The sequence below is a fragment of the Arachis hypogaea genome, chromosome 2 (assembly GCF_003086295.3).
Source record: "Arachis hypogaea cultivar Tifrunner chromosome 2, arahy.Tifrunner.gnm2.J5K5, whole genome shotgun sequence".
NCBI lineage: Eukaryota > Viridiplantae > Streptophyta > Magnoliopsida > Fabales > Fabaceae > Arachis > Arachis hypogaea.
The window spans coordinates 1,839,080-1,855,996 of NC_092037.1; the positions used below are offsets into that span (position 1 = coordinate 1,839,080).

Here is a 16,917-nt window from a genome sequence, read left to right on the forward strand (position 1 = left end):
AAAAAATAAATATAATATTTTTATTTTATATATATATAATAAGTATATTAGTTATTTTTTATAATAGAAATATTATAATAATTTTTTATAAAAAATTATTAATTTAGACTGATTTAAATTTTGGTTGATTGATTTTTTTGTCAATTTGTCCAATTTAATTATGACAAAAATAATATAATTTAATCGATTATATATATTAAATTTTAATTATTAAAAGATATTTTAAAAAAATATTTTAAATATTTTTATCTAAATAGTTTTTTTAGTCAAATATATTAAATTTTTTATTTACATAAAAATAATTATACATAAATTTTTATCGATTATTATAATTTCAAAATCATGGATAAGATCATAGGTGTTAAAGGGTTACGTTGGAGGGTTAGTTACCACTACTATAAAAGATATTATTAGTTTACATTCATGTACAGAGTTTAAAGATACATAGCATATAAAAATATGTTTTATTTTTTATTTGAAAAACCTCTTTATATATATATATATATATATATATATATACACGTTCTTAATATGTATTTGAGTTTTTTCTGATATTTTTATGCTTTTTTTTTAAGCTTTGTGTAGTAGCAATTCTTGCTGCTGATTTGATATTTTGATGAAAGTTTTTTTATGTTTGAGTTCTCTCAATACCTGTTTAAGGATCATGTTGAGAAGAAAACTATATAAAGAAAAAAGAAACTGTTAAACGTATAATCTTTATAAACTCCGATGCTAAACTCTAAAATTTGGGGACTAATATGGTCACTTTAAAAAAGTTGGTTTGGATATTTACATAAGTGTATTAATAGTCATTTTTTTTAAAAAAATGATATTGATTAATCATAATTACAAATGATTTACATCTTAAGATTAAAAATTAAAATATTAATATATAATTTTACGAATTTAATTTTAATATATAAATAATATAAATCAAATTTATGTATTTATATAATTTTTTAATAATATTTTTTAAATAGTAAATTTAAAAGTTCATTATCTTTACTGATGTAATAATGTATAATAATATATAAAAATTAAATTCATATTTTTGCGTAAAAATTAGAATTTTTTGTTTTTGTCTGGTATATATGGACATGGATTTTGTCACTTTAAACTTGTGAATTAGTATTGAGATATTGAACCATTACCGTTCAACTAAACTAAAGTAGGTAAATAGTTAAGGCACGCTTTGTTCTTTGTACGTAGTTTTTAAAGAGGAGTGTTAGAGGTCAGTAAGTTGTGTGATTTGTAATCATCAATTAATTATCATTGATAATTTTAATGGTGTGAGATTTCATCCAAGAGTAGGAGATTACTTACTTTGCTTTTGCTGATTAACTGGCCAAATTTTAATAAAATTACTAGCCCCTAAACTTTTCTTTTTTTAAAATCTAATTAACTGAGAATCAGGTTTCAGCTTAGCAAATAAATCATCTAATAACTCTTAAACCTCAAAGAGATAAGTACATAATATTAAACATATAATTAAATAAGAAAAAAAGATCAAACTTAATACTTTTTAAGTTTTGAAAGATCAAATTGCTATATTATTGATTAGTATATAAATAGTTTTTGAAGTCATTGCCATCCATTTGCTGCTTGAAAAGTTAGGACACTTGAATTTTGAAATGTTTGCTTTAAAAGTTAGTTTATTCTTAATCACTCTTAACTAATGGTTTTTTTTTAATCAAAAGATAGAAAACTCAAATTCGCAACTTCTTAATTGAGTATGAAGAGACTATGTCATTTAAACTGTTATTCATTGATCTCTTAACTAATGGTTCTTATTAGGTACTATTTACACTTACTAATATTCTAAATAAACTAACATTTTAAGCAGATATACATTCCACAACACCGCCCCATCTCTAATTTTGGAACAAAATACAACTAGTATAAATTTTTATTTTAGTATAATTTTTGTATGCTTTACTTTTCTTTTACTAAAATTAGGGATGTCAATGGGGCGGGGCGGGGGCGGGGGATGCCTCCCTGCTCCCCATTCCTGCCCCCAGAATTAATCCCCATCCCCGCCGTGGGGAGATAATTGTCCCCATCCTCATTCTCCGCGTTCCCCGTATTCTCCGTGGGGCCCCATTCCCCATCCCCTTACGTTTAACATTCATATGAAAATTATAGTAAAAAATATCAAAAAATAAAAAACAAACTAGAAAATACTATTACAAACACACAAACATATCTTATCCAAGATTATAAGTCCACAAATACAACATAGTAAATTATAGTCCATAAAATAAAATCTTAAAATACAATTTCCATTCTAAAAAAAATAATAAGATATAGTCTTTAATATCAAGTGGAAACTGGAGAGAGTTGGGGCTGTGGGAGAGAATAGCGTATGGTGCTGTGAGAGTTTTGGAGTTTGAACAAAGTGGAGATGGAAGAGAGTTGGGATTGGGAATAGAGAGTAGATGGCACAACAAACAACACAGTGAGTAGGGAAGACTGAATAATAGGGTTAGAGTTTTTTAATTGGTGAAATTACTAAAAAACCCCTATGTTAGAAATAAAGTAAGGTTATTTAAGAAATTTCAAACATTCGGGGAATTATCGGGGATGGGGCGGGGATCCCCGCTCGGGTCCCCACGCCTATCTCGGGAGAATTTCGCTCCCCATCCCCATCCCCACGGGAAAAATTCCCCACCATCGGGGCCTCATTCGGGGCGGTCCCCGCGAGGATCCCCGCCTCCTGAAAATTTTTGACACCCCTAACTAAAATACCCTTTATTAAGAGTTATATACTTTTTTTATGCAAGAAATATGATATTGATTAATTATAACTGAAAACTAATAAATTCAAATTAATTTCTCTCTTTAGATAACCGATAATAAAAAAAATATTATTTTTTTCTTAACTATTAATTTTAAAATATTAATGTATAGTTTTACGCTAAAACTGAAATTTTTTTCTGAAATACTATATTGTTGTGTAGTCACTCATATGACTTTGATAATTAAAAAATATTATTACGTCATCAAAGTTATCATATTTTTTTTTTATTGTCCAATTCAAGATTATATCCCTTGGACTTGCTTTGACGAGTATTCGGTCCATCTCCTCCAAGTATATTTTATTAATAAGGGGAGGTAATATTTCATATCATAATTTTATTGTACTTCGTATCTAGAAGAATAAGTCTTTTCTATTTTGAATTTTTTAACTTTTTAAGTGACACAATAAACAACTAACTTTTAAAACAAAAAACAGAAATATTTTTTTTCCAAGAATGAATTTAAATATCAGTTGTGTAACTTATAATCTATAAAACAGACATTTTAAGGCTTTGTTTGGTAAAAAATTTATTTTTTTAAAATAACTTATAAAAATTAATTAATTTTTGAAAGATGGGCTTTTAAAAAAGTATAGCATGTATATTTAGTAAATCAAATTAAAAATGATTTTTAATAAATATAAACAACAATAATTACATTACAATTACGTTTGATAAAATAATTTTTAAAATTTAAAAATACTATAAAAGACATAAATTTAAGCGTTATATTTAAAAATTAGTTAATATATAATATTATATTAAACTTTTAAATTTTGAAAAGTACAGATCAATTTTAAAAGCTCTATTTTAAGTGTTTTTAAAAATATTCCGATCTTTTAAAAACTGTAAACATAAATACAATGACATCTTAAAAGAACGGACGGAGGCATTTAGACGGAGGAATTTGGACGGAGGGACTGATCCGTTCAAATTTTGTGAAGGTCAGAGATTTAAAAGTATTTTTTAATGGTCAAGAACAAAAATATTCGCGAAACAAAAGGTCAGGGACGTATTTATCGTTTTCTCCTGAATAACATTGTATATACTTACGCAAATAGTCGTCACTATTGGGTTCAGCCGTTCAGGTGCATTCCTTCGATGGCAAGAGCAACAACAACATTAACAATACAATAATAGTAACAATAATGACATTAACAATAACAATAGCAATAACAATAATTTATAACTATTAATTAATTATTAATAATATTTTTAATGGTGTGAGATTAAATCTAACAATAGAGAATTATACATTTTTTTTATTGGTTAAGTGATCAAATTTTAATAAAAGTGTTAATTCTTTAAATTTTTTTATTCAACTGTAGTTTAATTTTAGGGAGTACCCTTGTATTCATCCATTAAGATATTTAGACAAATTAGTTCAATTATAACTTAATTTTAGAGAATACTTTTATATTCATCTACTAAGATATTTGATACATCATTCACATCCTCATCAGCTTATGGATCCTATTATGATTATTACTATTTCTATTAATATCTGGATCCTATTATGATTATTACTATTTCTATTAATATCAATACTGACACAATTTGAAAATAAAAAACTAAAAATTAATTTTTTAATTTAAATGCTTAACATAAAAGTTGGTTGAAAAAAAATAATTACTAACAAAATAGTCTTTTTAATATTCAAAGTTTACAATTTTGTTTTAAAAATAAAACAAAACAATCTAATCACACAATCCTGACTACCTTCTTGTGTAATCTCAACTACTTTTCAAAATTCAATCCATTCATATCTATATTTTTCTTAGCATTCAAAGTTTAAAATTTTCTTAACTGATCAATCTGTTAAAATTTTCTTTAACAGTTTTTTAAAATTCAATCTATTCATATCTATATCTGTATCTATAAATACACACCATCACTCTCTGTCTATTATTTATTATTTTTTCAAAGGGAGAGATTGAAAACAGCATAACAGAAAAAATGTGGCCCAAAAAGTATTCATTTTCTCTGTTATCAGCTTTAATTTTCTTTTCTCTTTTCCAAGTCCCTACCGGTGCTGCTCTTGAACCCAAGAAGGTTAGCATGCTTTTATGTCCATCCTTACTCATTCACTCTTTTATTATATGTTTTCGTTTTTTGTTTTGTTACAATGATGTGTTACATTTATTTATTGGTTTTTTCACTTTCTTTTTTATTCATAACAAAAATAAAAGTCATACATAGTGTACTTGGGATCACATGAACACGGTGAAGAAGCTACAGATGCTGATTTCGAACGAGTCACCCAAACTCATTATGATTTTCTTGGATCCTATTTGGGAAGGTACTTAGTATTTACTAATCAATGTTTACTACTGTTTGAACGTACTAATACCGAATATTATGCGTGAAAATTTGATTTGTATTTATTGCTATGCAGTTCTGAGAAAGCAAAAGAAGCAATGATTTATTCTTATACAAGGTATATTAATGGCTTTGCTGCAATGCTCCGAGATGAAGAGGCTGCTGAAATTGAAAGTAAGATCTCAATAAAATAGTTGACGGCGAATAGAAAAAGATTCAAATTCTAATTTTTTTTCAAAATTACTGTGATTTTTTATGTAGAACATCCAAAGGTTGTGTCGGTCTTCTTGAACAGAGGATTGAAGTTACACACTACACGGTCGTGGGAGTTTATGTCAATGGAGCACCAGAGTGGTGTGATTAGCCCTGCTTCGTTGTTTAGCAAAGCCAGGTTTGGTGAAGATACCATAATTGGGAACTTTGACACCGGTAAATTTTACATCTTTCTGCCATTATTTTCTTGTAGCACGTCAATTTCAAAAGTGACTAATAAAAGTACCGTATACTCTGTCCTTGTTCCATTGGCAATCTGGCTGTCTTTAAATAAAATATAAAGACAAAAAAATGTACAATCACAATCCATTTTGTGAAATGCGCTGTGATTTCTTTCATTATTCTACATGCTTTTTATGAAAGTTTGATTAAAATTTACGTGCAGGTGTATGGCCAGAATCTCCTAGCTTTAGTGATGAGGGCATAGGTCCTATTCCTTCAAGATGGAAGGGATCCTGTGAGGATGGTGGTCCTGGCATTCGTTGCAACAGGTGAGATTTTAACTTCTTTTTTTCTCTCCTTTTATTCACTCCTGTTTTATTCTCTCTATAAAGAACAGTAGTAGAAATCTTAAAACAGTAACAGAAATTTAACCATATCCTGATTACAGGAAGCTGATAGGAGCAAGGTACTTCAACAAAGGGTATGCTGCATATGCAGGGCCTGGTACGCTGAAGAACGCTACTCTTAACACGGTACGAGATTATCAAGGCCATGGAACACACACACTATCAACGTTAGGTGGAAACTTTGTCCCCGGCGCTAACGTCTTCGGCTTTGGCAATGGAACCGCGGAAGGCGGCTCTCCCAAGGCTCGAGTGGTTTCTTACAAGGTCTGCTGGCCGCCAATTTTTGGCGACGCTAGCTGCTTTGCAGCTGATATCATGGCGGCTTTCGACATGGCTATACATGATGGTGTGGACATTCTTTCCCTCTCCATTGGAGGGGTACCCATTCCATACTTCAAAGATGGTGTTGCTATTGGCGCATTCCATGCTTTCAGAAAGGGAATCACCGTCGTGATTTCTGCTGGTAACCAGGGACCAGATAGTGGATCTGTCTCTAACGTTGCGCCTTGGATGCTCAACGTCGCTGCAAGTACCTTGGACAGGGAGTTTAATGCTGTTGTTGAACTCGAGAATGGAGAGCGCTTCAAGGTAACAAAAACTTTCAAAAGGTTCAATCTTTTACTTAGACGAGGATATCAATTCTAATCTTGTATATACTCTCAAGGGTGAAAGCCTTGCTCCTGGTATGCCGCAAAAGAAATTTTACCCACTCATCAGTGGTTTAGATGCAAAATTGGCTAATGCAACTGACCAAGACGCGTAAGAATCCAATAACCTACTTCTTGAATTTAATTTTTTCAATTCCAAAGACATAATAAACTGTTTCTTGTTTGGTTGTGGTACAGTCTTATGTGCAAGATAGGAACAATTGATCCAGAGAAGGCGAAGGGAAAAATATTGGTTTGTAAGAGAGGCGATACGGCGAGAGTGAAGAAGAGCCTTGCGGCTATGGAGGCTGGTGCAGTTGGAATGATTCTTTGCAACGATAAGCTCAGCGGTAATGAGCTCATCGCCGATCTTCATTTCCTTCCATCATCACATATCAGTTATGAAGATGGTCTGCAAGTCTTTGCATACCTAAATTCTACAAAGAATCCGATGGGATATATTGTTCCACCCGAGACCAGGTTGCATGTGAAGCCTGCTCCATTCATGTCATCATTCTCCTCCAGAGGGCCCAACACAGTCACCCATGAGATCCTTAAGCCTGACGTCACGGCCCCGGGAATCAACATCATTGCTGCTTTCTCGGAAGCAGCTAGCCCCACACAAATGTCCTTTGATAAGCGCAGGGCTCCATTTGTCGCACTGTCCGGAACATCTATGTCTTGCCCTCACGTCGCTGGAATCGCCGGCCTTCTCAAAACACTCCACCCTGAATGGAGTCCATCAGCTATCAAGTCCGCCATCTTGACAACCGGTAACACAATAAACTTATTTATCTAAATAAGTGGACATTTTTTCAAAATAACTAATTATCAATTGATTATTTAATTTAATTTTCTGTGGTGTACGATTTTCAGCTGGGACAAGGGACAACAAGGGTGAGCCAATACTTGATGGGGATTTTAAAGCAGCAACACCATTTGAATATGGTTTTGGTCACGTGAGACCAAATCGTGCTATGGACCCTGGCTTGGTCTACGATACAACCATAGATGATTACCTCAACTTCTTGTGTGCCATTGGTTACGACCAGAAACGGATCAAGGTGTTCTCCGGGGCTCTTCATCATGAGTGCCCTCATGGAATGAGTGTCTTGGATTTCAATTATCCTTCAATAACGGTTCCAGTGCTGTACGGTCGGGTTATTGTGACACGCAGGGTGAGAAATGTGGGTTCGCCAGGGACTTACGTTGCAAGCTTCCACAACATTCCTTCGGGGCTTTCTTTGTCCGTGAATCCCAATGTGTTGAAGTTTGAGAGCGTGGGTGAAGAGAAGAGCTTTAAGGTCACAATAGCGGTCGCTAAGCCAGGTCGCGCTATAGTCTTTGGGGACCTGATTTGGTCGGATGGAAAGCATTATGTCAAGACTCCAATCACCGTTGGTGGAATCAAGGCTTAATTATATTAGATTTTAGTAAAGCAAATAGCTTATTAGGATGACATTTTTATTTTTATTTCCATTTTTTCTTTTTTATTAGCTTAGTTCTCAGCAATAATCCGGAGGTTGGAATAATAAATAATGGAATTTCGAATGTTATTATTTTATTACTGCGCTCTTCGTCTATTAAAGTATGCATTAAGTTAAACTAGTTTAGTACAGAGAAAAAGTAAACAATCCTATTAATTATAACTTCATCTAAGAAATACATATAATATTAATTGGGAAAGTATGAGGAGCCAATGGAATATTTGTATAATGTGCACAATGGAGGTTTATAAAGTATTAGAGCGCTAGATTCGAAAGATCAAGAGTTCGAGTCTTGGATGGTTATTCTAGATGGTAGTTCATTGTCTCCCTAACGGGATCCATATTAATTATATATTTATGGATTAAAAATACATAAGTTAAGTTTAACATACAGTAAAAATATTTAATTAAAAAATCATACATCAAATCCTAAACAATATATAGGTAATGAAAATATATTTATTTATTATAAATATTAAGTCTCAGAAATTAAATATGACCCAAACAAATAGATATCAATAAACATTAATAAAAAAAATCACATACCAATCAAATATTAATAAATAAGCATTCGACAAATACCGATGATTATTTTACATATAAATTATAATATAAAATACAAAAGATAGAATTTAGTATTTCAATTAAAATTTATAAGACAAAACAGTGATAAATAAGAAAATAAATAAACTTCAACAAATATAAGATTAATTATGAAATTAATAAAACTACAAAAGTAAAAATAAAATAAATAAGAACGAAAAAACCAAACAAAAAATATTTGAAAGAGTTTAAATAAATAATGGACAAAACGTAAACAAAAAAAACCAACCACACCAATAAAAAAAGAGGATATAGCTTGTATTTACGATTGATGAGTAAAAAGAAAAGTTTTTAGTATTGGTGAGTTAGTCTCGAAAGTTTTTTAACCGATGGATAAGAAATTGACCGTTTATAGAAAATAGTCCTCTAATTGGGAGAAAACCTTTCAAGTGATCTAATTGTATTCAAGAAATGTCACAAAAAAAAAAATTGTATTCAAGAAATGCATATCGAATTAAATATGTAGATACTAAAGTCGGGGTTAAATATATCAATGAAAAATATTTAGGACTTAACTCCAAACTAAAGTCAAAATTTAGAGTCAAAATTTAAAGCATTACAAACCAAAGTGAGCAAGAACAAATTAATTACAAAAGAACTTGGGTATTCCAAACTTTTAAATGTCGGGTTCTAGTAATTCTTCCAACTCACATCAAAGACGCACACTTTTTTCATCAAAAAAACTACAGGTGCCAATTTTTTGGTAATCTTCAAGTTGCAATTTCTCATATATTTTTTTGATGTCAGCTTAAGTGTTTTCTATCTCAGAAATCTCGAAACAAGTTCTTTTTCCTCTCTTTAGCTTTTAAGTAAGGCCTTCCAACATAGCTTCTTCTTCTCGAATTTTGGCAAATTCTCTTTCGAGTTTCTCTTTATGTCGAGCTAGTTGTATTCGAATACTGACAGCATGAGCGACATTGACTTCGTATTTTTTATAAATTTTTTCTGTCGAGGCATAAAAAGTTTTTAGTTGTGCACCTTCTGTTTTGAATTTTGCCATGTTCTTCTTGAGATCACCAAGTTTATTGTGAGAAATAAATAAATTGTTGGCGATCTTCTCCAATTATTTTCTGGGACAACCACCTATTCTAACTTGGCCACGAGAAGGAAAACCACTTGTGTTGTACCTCGCAGTAGGAAATCGGGCAATAGCCTCAGTACTGGTCAGAGAGGACGAAAGTGGACAACAACCTATATACTTCATCAGCAAAGCACTACAAGGGTCCGAACTGAACTACCAAAAAATAGAAAAATTCGCATATGCTCTCATACTAACGTCTCGACGACTTCGCCCATATTTTCAAGCCCACATAATCAAGGTTCGGACCAACCAGCTTATAAAATGTATTTTGCAGAAAACAGATTTAGCAGGAAGAATCTTAAACTGGGCAGTCGAGTTGTCCGAATTCGACCTTCAATATGAAGTTCGGACAGCCATTAAATCACAGTATCTAGCCAACTTCATTGCAGAGTTTACTGACACCCCGAAAATTCCTACAGAATGGAATATCTACGTAGACGGCTCCTCGAACAAAATTGGAAGTGGCGCAGGCATGATATTAGAAAGCGACCAGGGAACCCAGATCGAACTTTTTCTCAAATTCGGGTTCCCTGCTTCAAACAACCAAGCAGAATATGAGGCATTACTAGCTGGTTTGAAGCTGGCTAAGGAGGTCGGAGCTAAAAAACTTATCATCTTTAGCGACTCGCAAGCAGTCACCTCCCAAATAACAGGGAGCTACCAAGCCAAGGATCCCACCATGAAAAAGTACTTGGACAAAACCAGGGAACATCTCGGACAACTCGGGAAATATGAGGTCCGCCACATACCTCGGGAACATAATGCTCGAGCTGACGTACTCTCAAAACTAGCTAGCACCAAACCAGGGGGCAACAATAGAAGCCTCATCCAGGAGATACTACAGAACCCGTTAATCTCGGAAGAAGAAAAGGTCCTAGCCATAACAGGTCTGGATCAAGGATGGATGACCCCTATAATTAACTACCTCAAGACAGAAACACTCCCCACAGATAAGAAGGAGGTGAAGAGGTTAAAACGGGAGGCACAATATTATACCATCATAAATAATACTCTATACAAGAGAGGGATTTCAACACCCTTGTTAAAATGTGTGGACTTCCAACACAAAGGAAGTTTTAGAAGAAATACACAGTGGCATCTGTGGCAACCATCTCGGAGCACAAGCTCTCACAAAAAAAGTACTCCGAGCCGGATTCTATTGGCCGACTTTACAAAAAGAAGCAACAGAATTCGAGGGAGAGAGAGCACGGTCGAAAACTGCAACAGACGGTGGTAGAACGAATCGACGATGGTGTGACGCTGGAGTGACGCCGCTTAGCTTGGGTATCTGGATCTGGAGAGTGGAAGGCTAGGGTTTCTTTGAATGTGAAGACTGATTGAACACGGAACAGTTTTTACTTTTTACCTTGAGTAAACTACAATTTTTACCCACGAAAGTTAAAAACGCTGACATATCTACCCATAAAAAAAGAAATTACCATTTGTACCCATAAAAAATGGTTTTTACAAGAAAAATTATCCAAACTCTAAAAAATTAAATAAAATTCATAAACTACCCTTCTCTCTACCACTACCACTGTCATCTCCTCCCCTCCCCCCTCTCCTTTCTCTCTCTCTCTCTCTCTCTCTCTCTCTCTCTCTCTCTCTCTCTCTCTCTCTCTCTCTCAATGTTCTCATCTTTTCCCTACCACTGCCACCACCACCACTAACCCGTCCTCTCTCTCCTTCCATTTTCTGAGCTCGTCGCCGCCACCATAATCCGTCAACTTTGCCAACTCCTTCCTCTTTCTCTTTCTCTTGCTTTCCTTCTGTGTTTTGCTTTTCTCTCTCTCTTCTGCTTCTTCGAATTCTCAACCCAGAAAAAAGGACTTCACCATCATCAACAACAACAGAACCATCTTCAGATTCTTGGCCCTACACACTCTCTTACCTGCAAAATCCCTTATCTTCACCACCACACCACCTCTTTCACCCAATCACCTTTCTAACCCTAACCCTCTTCACCCAACCACCACCCCTCTTTCTCTTTCTAATCTCAAATCCCACCACCACCCGCTTCACGCATCCACCACTCCCTTTCCCTCCAAAAATTATACACGGAGACATTACACACACACACCCCCACCCGAGGAAGAAGAAGAGAAGAGGAGGGGAAGCGAGACCGCATTGGCAACGTGGGGACTCGCTACCGCTATCGCATCGTCGTCGCTGTTATTGAGGGAGCCCAAAGAGGAGATGCGAGCCAGAACCAAGAAAGGGAGAGTTGTTGCCGCCGTCGCGTCCTCCTACTGCCGGCTCCGTCACATTTGTCGCTGTCATTGATTGAGTCTGTCGCTGTCGTTGTCGCTGGTATGGAAGGAAGAGAGCGCACAAGAGATCGGAGAAGGAGGAGAGGGTGACGACGCGCAAGAACTATTTTTTCTTTGTTTTTTTATTGTTGTTGTTGTTGCTGCTGCTACTTCGTTATGTGAAGAAGATGATGATGGAGGTATAGTGGTGGTAGTGGTGATGATAGTGATAAAGAAAATGAGATGGTGGTGGGATTTGAAATTAGAAAGGAAAATGGGGGTGGTGGGTGGGTGAAGAGGGTTAGGGTTAGAAAGGTGATTGGGTGAAGGAGGTGGTGTGGTGGTGAAAATAAGGGTAATTTAGGGATTTTAGGTAATTTTTTAGTGTTTGGATAATTTTGTTATGCGAAATCCATATTTCATGGGTACAAATGGTAATTTTTTTATGGGTAGATATGTCAGTGTTTTCAACTTTCGTGGGTAGAAATGGTAGTTTACTTTTTTACCTTTTACTCTTTAGCTTAGAAACGACGCGGTTTAGCGTCTTTGTCTAAAACAGGCCAGGTCCAAGTTTGGTTTAACCGCACGGTTCTCAGATTATTCAGCAATTTCAAAAGTAGTTTTACACTCAATTTAATTTTGATGTATTAACAGTGTAAAGAAGTAGTTTGCAGAACATTTTAAGAATACTAACTCCTAATTTTTGGACCAAAAACCGAATTAGTTAACTGAAAATGGATCACTAAACCGATTTGGTTCAAGATAAACATCACTTGCCAGTAAACCGATAAAAATAGGAAAGAATTGGTCAAAAAATTGGTTAACTGGTCAAACTTGTGCTTTTTTTAACTGTTAACCGATTTAAATTATAAACCATAAAAAATCAAATTTTTTTAAAAAAATAAACATTTTATATGTAAATTATTATTTTATTATATTTAGTCCAACTTCGGTTGAGTTTCAGTAGAATCTTTAAACTTTTAACCCTCTAAATCCTCTAGTTCGATGATTGATTCGATTTTCAAAATCTTGGTTTTCATAGTTGTTTAAAAAAGAGAAACTTTTTATCAAAGATATTAGATATTAGAGTAAAGTAATAAATAAATTCTTGAGAATTTATACTTCGGACAAATTAGTCTCTAAAAAAAATTACCAATAAAATTTTTGAAGATTGCAAATATGGACATACTACCTCTAAATTAGCCCCTATAATTAAGATAGAAAGTCTAAATTTAAACTAACTTATCCACGTGTTATCCTTAAAAATTTTATTGGTACTTTTTTTTATGGACTAACTTATCTGAAGTGTAAATCCTCAAAAATTTATATGAATAACACAAATTAACATTTAGTGATTTGTTATGTTAATATTTGTTAATAATTCTAAGAGCATCTTTAATACTTGGTTTGGTATCAACACTAGTTTAAATTAATGACTGATGTGTATCATATGATTTATATCCACACTACATGTGGAGTTGCTTGGATTATTCAATTCAATGCTTTGCTTCAAAGATAGGAACATAAGATGGTTGTTTGGTTATCAACAGCAGTCATGTTTGAACTTTGAACCAACTTGCTAAATAAATGAGTTTCAGTATCTAATGCAAGGGTTGTATCAAACTTGAATTGTAGACTTTTTCTTTTTTTTCTTTTTTCTTTTCTTTTAAAATTTATAATTCAAAGGCATGATGATGATTAACATCATACTTATATGTTAAAGCTATGATAATCTACATCTTACCAAGCATGAAACAGTTAATTTAATTAACTTCTAATCAAAGGTAGGTGCAACAGCTTTCATAATCATTTGAAAACATAAATGACACAAAAATAAAGTAACTTCAATTATTAATAATACACATTTTTTCATTTCTGTAAATATAAATCTATGATTTTTGTTTTTTTATGTCTAATAAAAAAATCCATTATTCTTTTGCTTAGAGTTTGTGGGTATCTGTGCAAAATTGTAAAATGCATATAACATAAAATAATTAATAAAAATGAGACTCACATACGTTGGTTATTTCTCTAACTCTTTAATATAACGTAACTTATATTTGTTTAAAAAGTTTTCTTTTTTTATTATATTATTTAAATTGTTTAGACATTGGATAAGTATATATCTTATTTATGTCATTGGCTACATTTTTATATATAATCAACCCAAAAAATTTAAAAAAAAATTGAAAGTTTTCTGGTCAACTATATGAAAGATTCTCTTAGTTTGCGAAAAGTATATCATGTGATGATGTCATTTTTAATTTAATATTGTTTTATCGTCTTCCAATTTCTATTGATTTTTTTTTTAAGTTTATACTAATGTAAAAATAAGGTGAGAAATCAATCAAATTATTCAACTTGTGTACAAATTACCACAATCAAAGGACGCAGTTTATGCTTATCTAGAATTACAAGATTTTTGCATTTTAAAAACAAGTTAAAAAGTTTTTTGTCACAGCCGAAAATGAGTCCTTAGAAAAATAATCCTCAAGCAAATCTAATCGACTTAAATATAAGTTGAATAAAAAAATTACAAATATTTTAAATAAATTTACAGTTTTTAAAATGAATAATTTCATATTTTTAACAAAGGTAAAGTAAATAAATATGAATGCATTCTGTCTGTGACATGTGGAGCATATACTTCCGTCTTCTAGGAACTCAGACAAATAATAGGTACTCAGTACAAATCATTTCTCTTGAATAGAAAATTTTACATAGTCAAATATTTGTTCTTGAAAAATATTTTTAGAGAAATAGGTGAGTTTTGCAACTCAATGACTAGACAATATATTTATAATCGACATGAGACCATATAAACATTATTATTAAAATAATTTTTAATTAGAAAATAATAGTTGATAATAATAAGTGAATCAATAAGGGAGTTCTCATACAGAAATCAAATCAAAAATTCACACTTGGGTAGCTCCACCTCAATGGGTAGCCATTTTCTCTCGTGTGACCTAACAGAGTAACAAATCTAACGTGTGGCCTATACGTTAGGCTAGCAATACTCCTACTAGTTGGGGTCTGAGTTAGATGCATCTAAGTTAACGTCATAACCACCGTTAACTACGATTTTTTAATACGAGCCTCCCAATCCAATTCAAAACATATGATTTCAAATATAACCAATCTTTTGACCTTTCAAATATATAACGTATTATAACTGAAGAGAGAGAGAGAAAAAAAGAGAAAAAAAGAAGAGGGACTTAGTGAGTCACGTGACTCACCCCCTCCACAACCCCAGTTATTTCTTTCTCACAAAACCCTTCCCTCTCTTTTCAATTTCGTTTCTTCTCTCTTCTTCTTCTTCATCCTTTCCATCTTTTCATCTCTTCTTCTTGAACTCATACACTATCATTAAACCCATTTCTTTCATTTTACTTCCTTCTCATTCTCTTTTCTATTTTATTCATTCAAATTTCATTTATCACAACCCTAAATCATGGAGTTTCAACTTAATTAGTGAGAAAAGTATTCAACTTTTATGTTTCGGTTATTATTGAGACTTCAAGGTAACTCTTTGACTCAATAATTAACTATATCTCAATTTTTTATTATCCCTATACTTGTGGGTATAGCAAAATCCAAAATTAGGATTTTTAGGGTTAGGAAATTTGGGGCTTCTGTTAAATTGAGTAAGATTATGTTAATTGACAACATTAGTAGTTGACAAATATTATTATTGTCATATTTCTAGAGTTGTAGAGTTAGTGGACATCATTTGGTAGCTTGTTGACGTGTTCAGAGTTGCTTCCGGTTCTTTGGAATCAAGTTGTGGCTGGATAATCAAAATCTATACCCTCTTCTTGATCGTAACCTTGGGCCACTAGTCTAACCTTGTTACGAATAACTTTTTCATCCTCACCTAATTTATTTTTAAAAACCCACTTAGTACCCGTCACCTTCTTACCATCCAGATGAGATACTAATGTCCAAACCTCATTCTTGTCGAATTGAGCTAGCTCTTCTTGCATGGCTTTGACCCAAGAAGGATCTTCAAGAGCTTGCTTTACATTATTAGGCTCTATTTGTGACAAGAAGGCAAGATTACTTGGTTCAGTTTGCCTTTTGGATGAGGATCTTGTTGTTACACCTTGTGAGGGATCACCAATGATAAAGTCGTGAGGATAACCCCTCATGAACTTCCATTCTCTTGGTTTCCGAAGTGGTGTTGAACATTGATGAGCTTCCCTTATTTATAGAAGGGAAAGCTTCCACGGTTGAAACTGTTGAACCAAGCCAACTTCTTCTTCATGCAAAACCGGTTCGGCCAGAGAGAGAGGGGAGATAACCGAATGCTAAAACCAACATGCAATTACCTCTGTGTCTTCCCTTTATACCAAGCTTCATCAATCCGAGCCATCCATCTCGACTTGCACTCTAAGAAGGGTTCCTAGCCCTTGATGTTTCTTAATGCATGACATCTCTTCCTGCTCCACTTTTGCTTCCTCCTTCACGTAGCCTTCTTAGCTACATTTTGTGTTGAGTGAACACAAAGCAGAGACGAGCCATGCCTCAGAGATCTTCTTCCTCTGACCGAGATCATCTTCTTCCATTTTTAGTATGGAGAGCATGAGCTTACTTCACCAAATCTTACCCCATTTTGGTGAAGATCTCAGCCACAGCATACTTTTTGTTTTCTTTTTCTTGCCATCATTACAATGGTCTTGTTACTAGCTTCTTCCACCTTCTTTTGATAGTTTAAAATTTTTTTCATAGTTGCTGTGAGGTGACCGAAGCTAGAGAAGAGAAGAGAAAAAAGAAAGAAAAACATTTTCAATGTAACTAAGAGAGAGAGAGTGAAATGAATTAACTTTCCCAAATCCCTTTGGCTTGGTATCGGTGATAGTAATGATAGCTATCAATCACTTCCACTTTCTCT

General features: G+C 33.2%; 1 protein-coding gene across 1 annotated transcript; it reads left to right on the plus strand.

The window, feature by feature from the left end:
* Window positions 1–4,708: 4,708 nt before the first annotated feature.
* LOC112732300 (subtilisin-like protease SBT5.4) lies at window positions 4,709–8,167 on the plus strand. The gene is made up of 9 exons (XM_025780971.3): window positions 4,709–4,847; window positions 4,985–5,094; window positions 5,191–5,288; window positions 5,376–5,543; window positions 5,773–5,878; window positions 5,998–6,544; window positions 6,621–6,715; window positions 6,802–7,376; window positions 7,480–8,167. Exons 1-9 carry the CDS (start codon window positions 4,752–4,754, stop codon window positions 8,019–8,021), a joined length of 2,337 nt encoding a protein of 778 aa, XP_025636756.1. The 5' UTR covers window positions 4,709–4,751; the 3' UTR covers window positions 8,022–8,167.
* The last annotated feature ends 8,750 nt before the right edge of the window (window positions 8,168–16,917 follow it).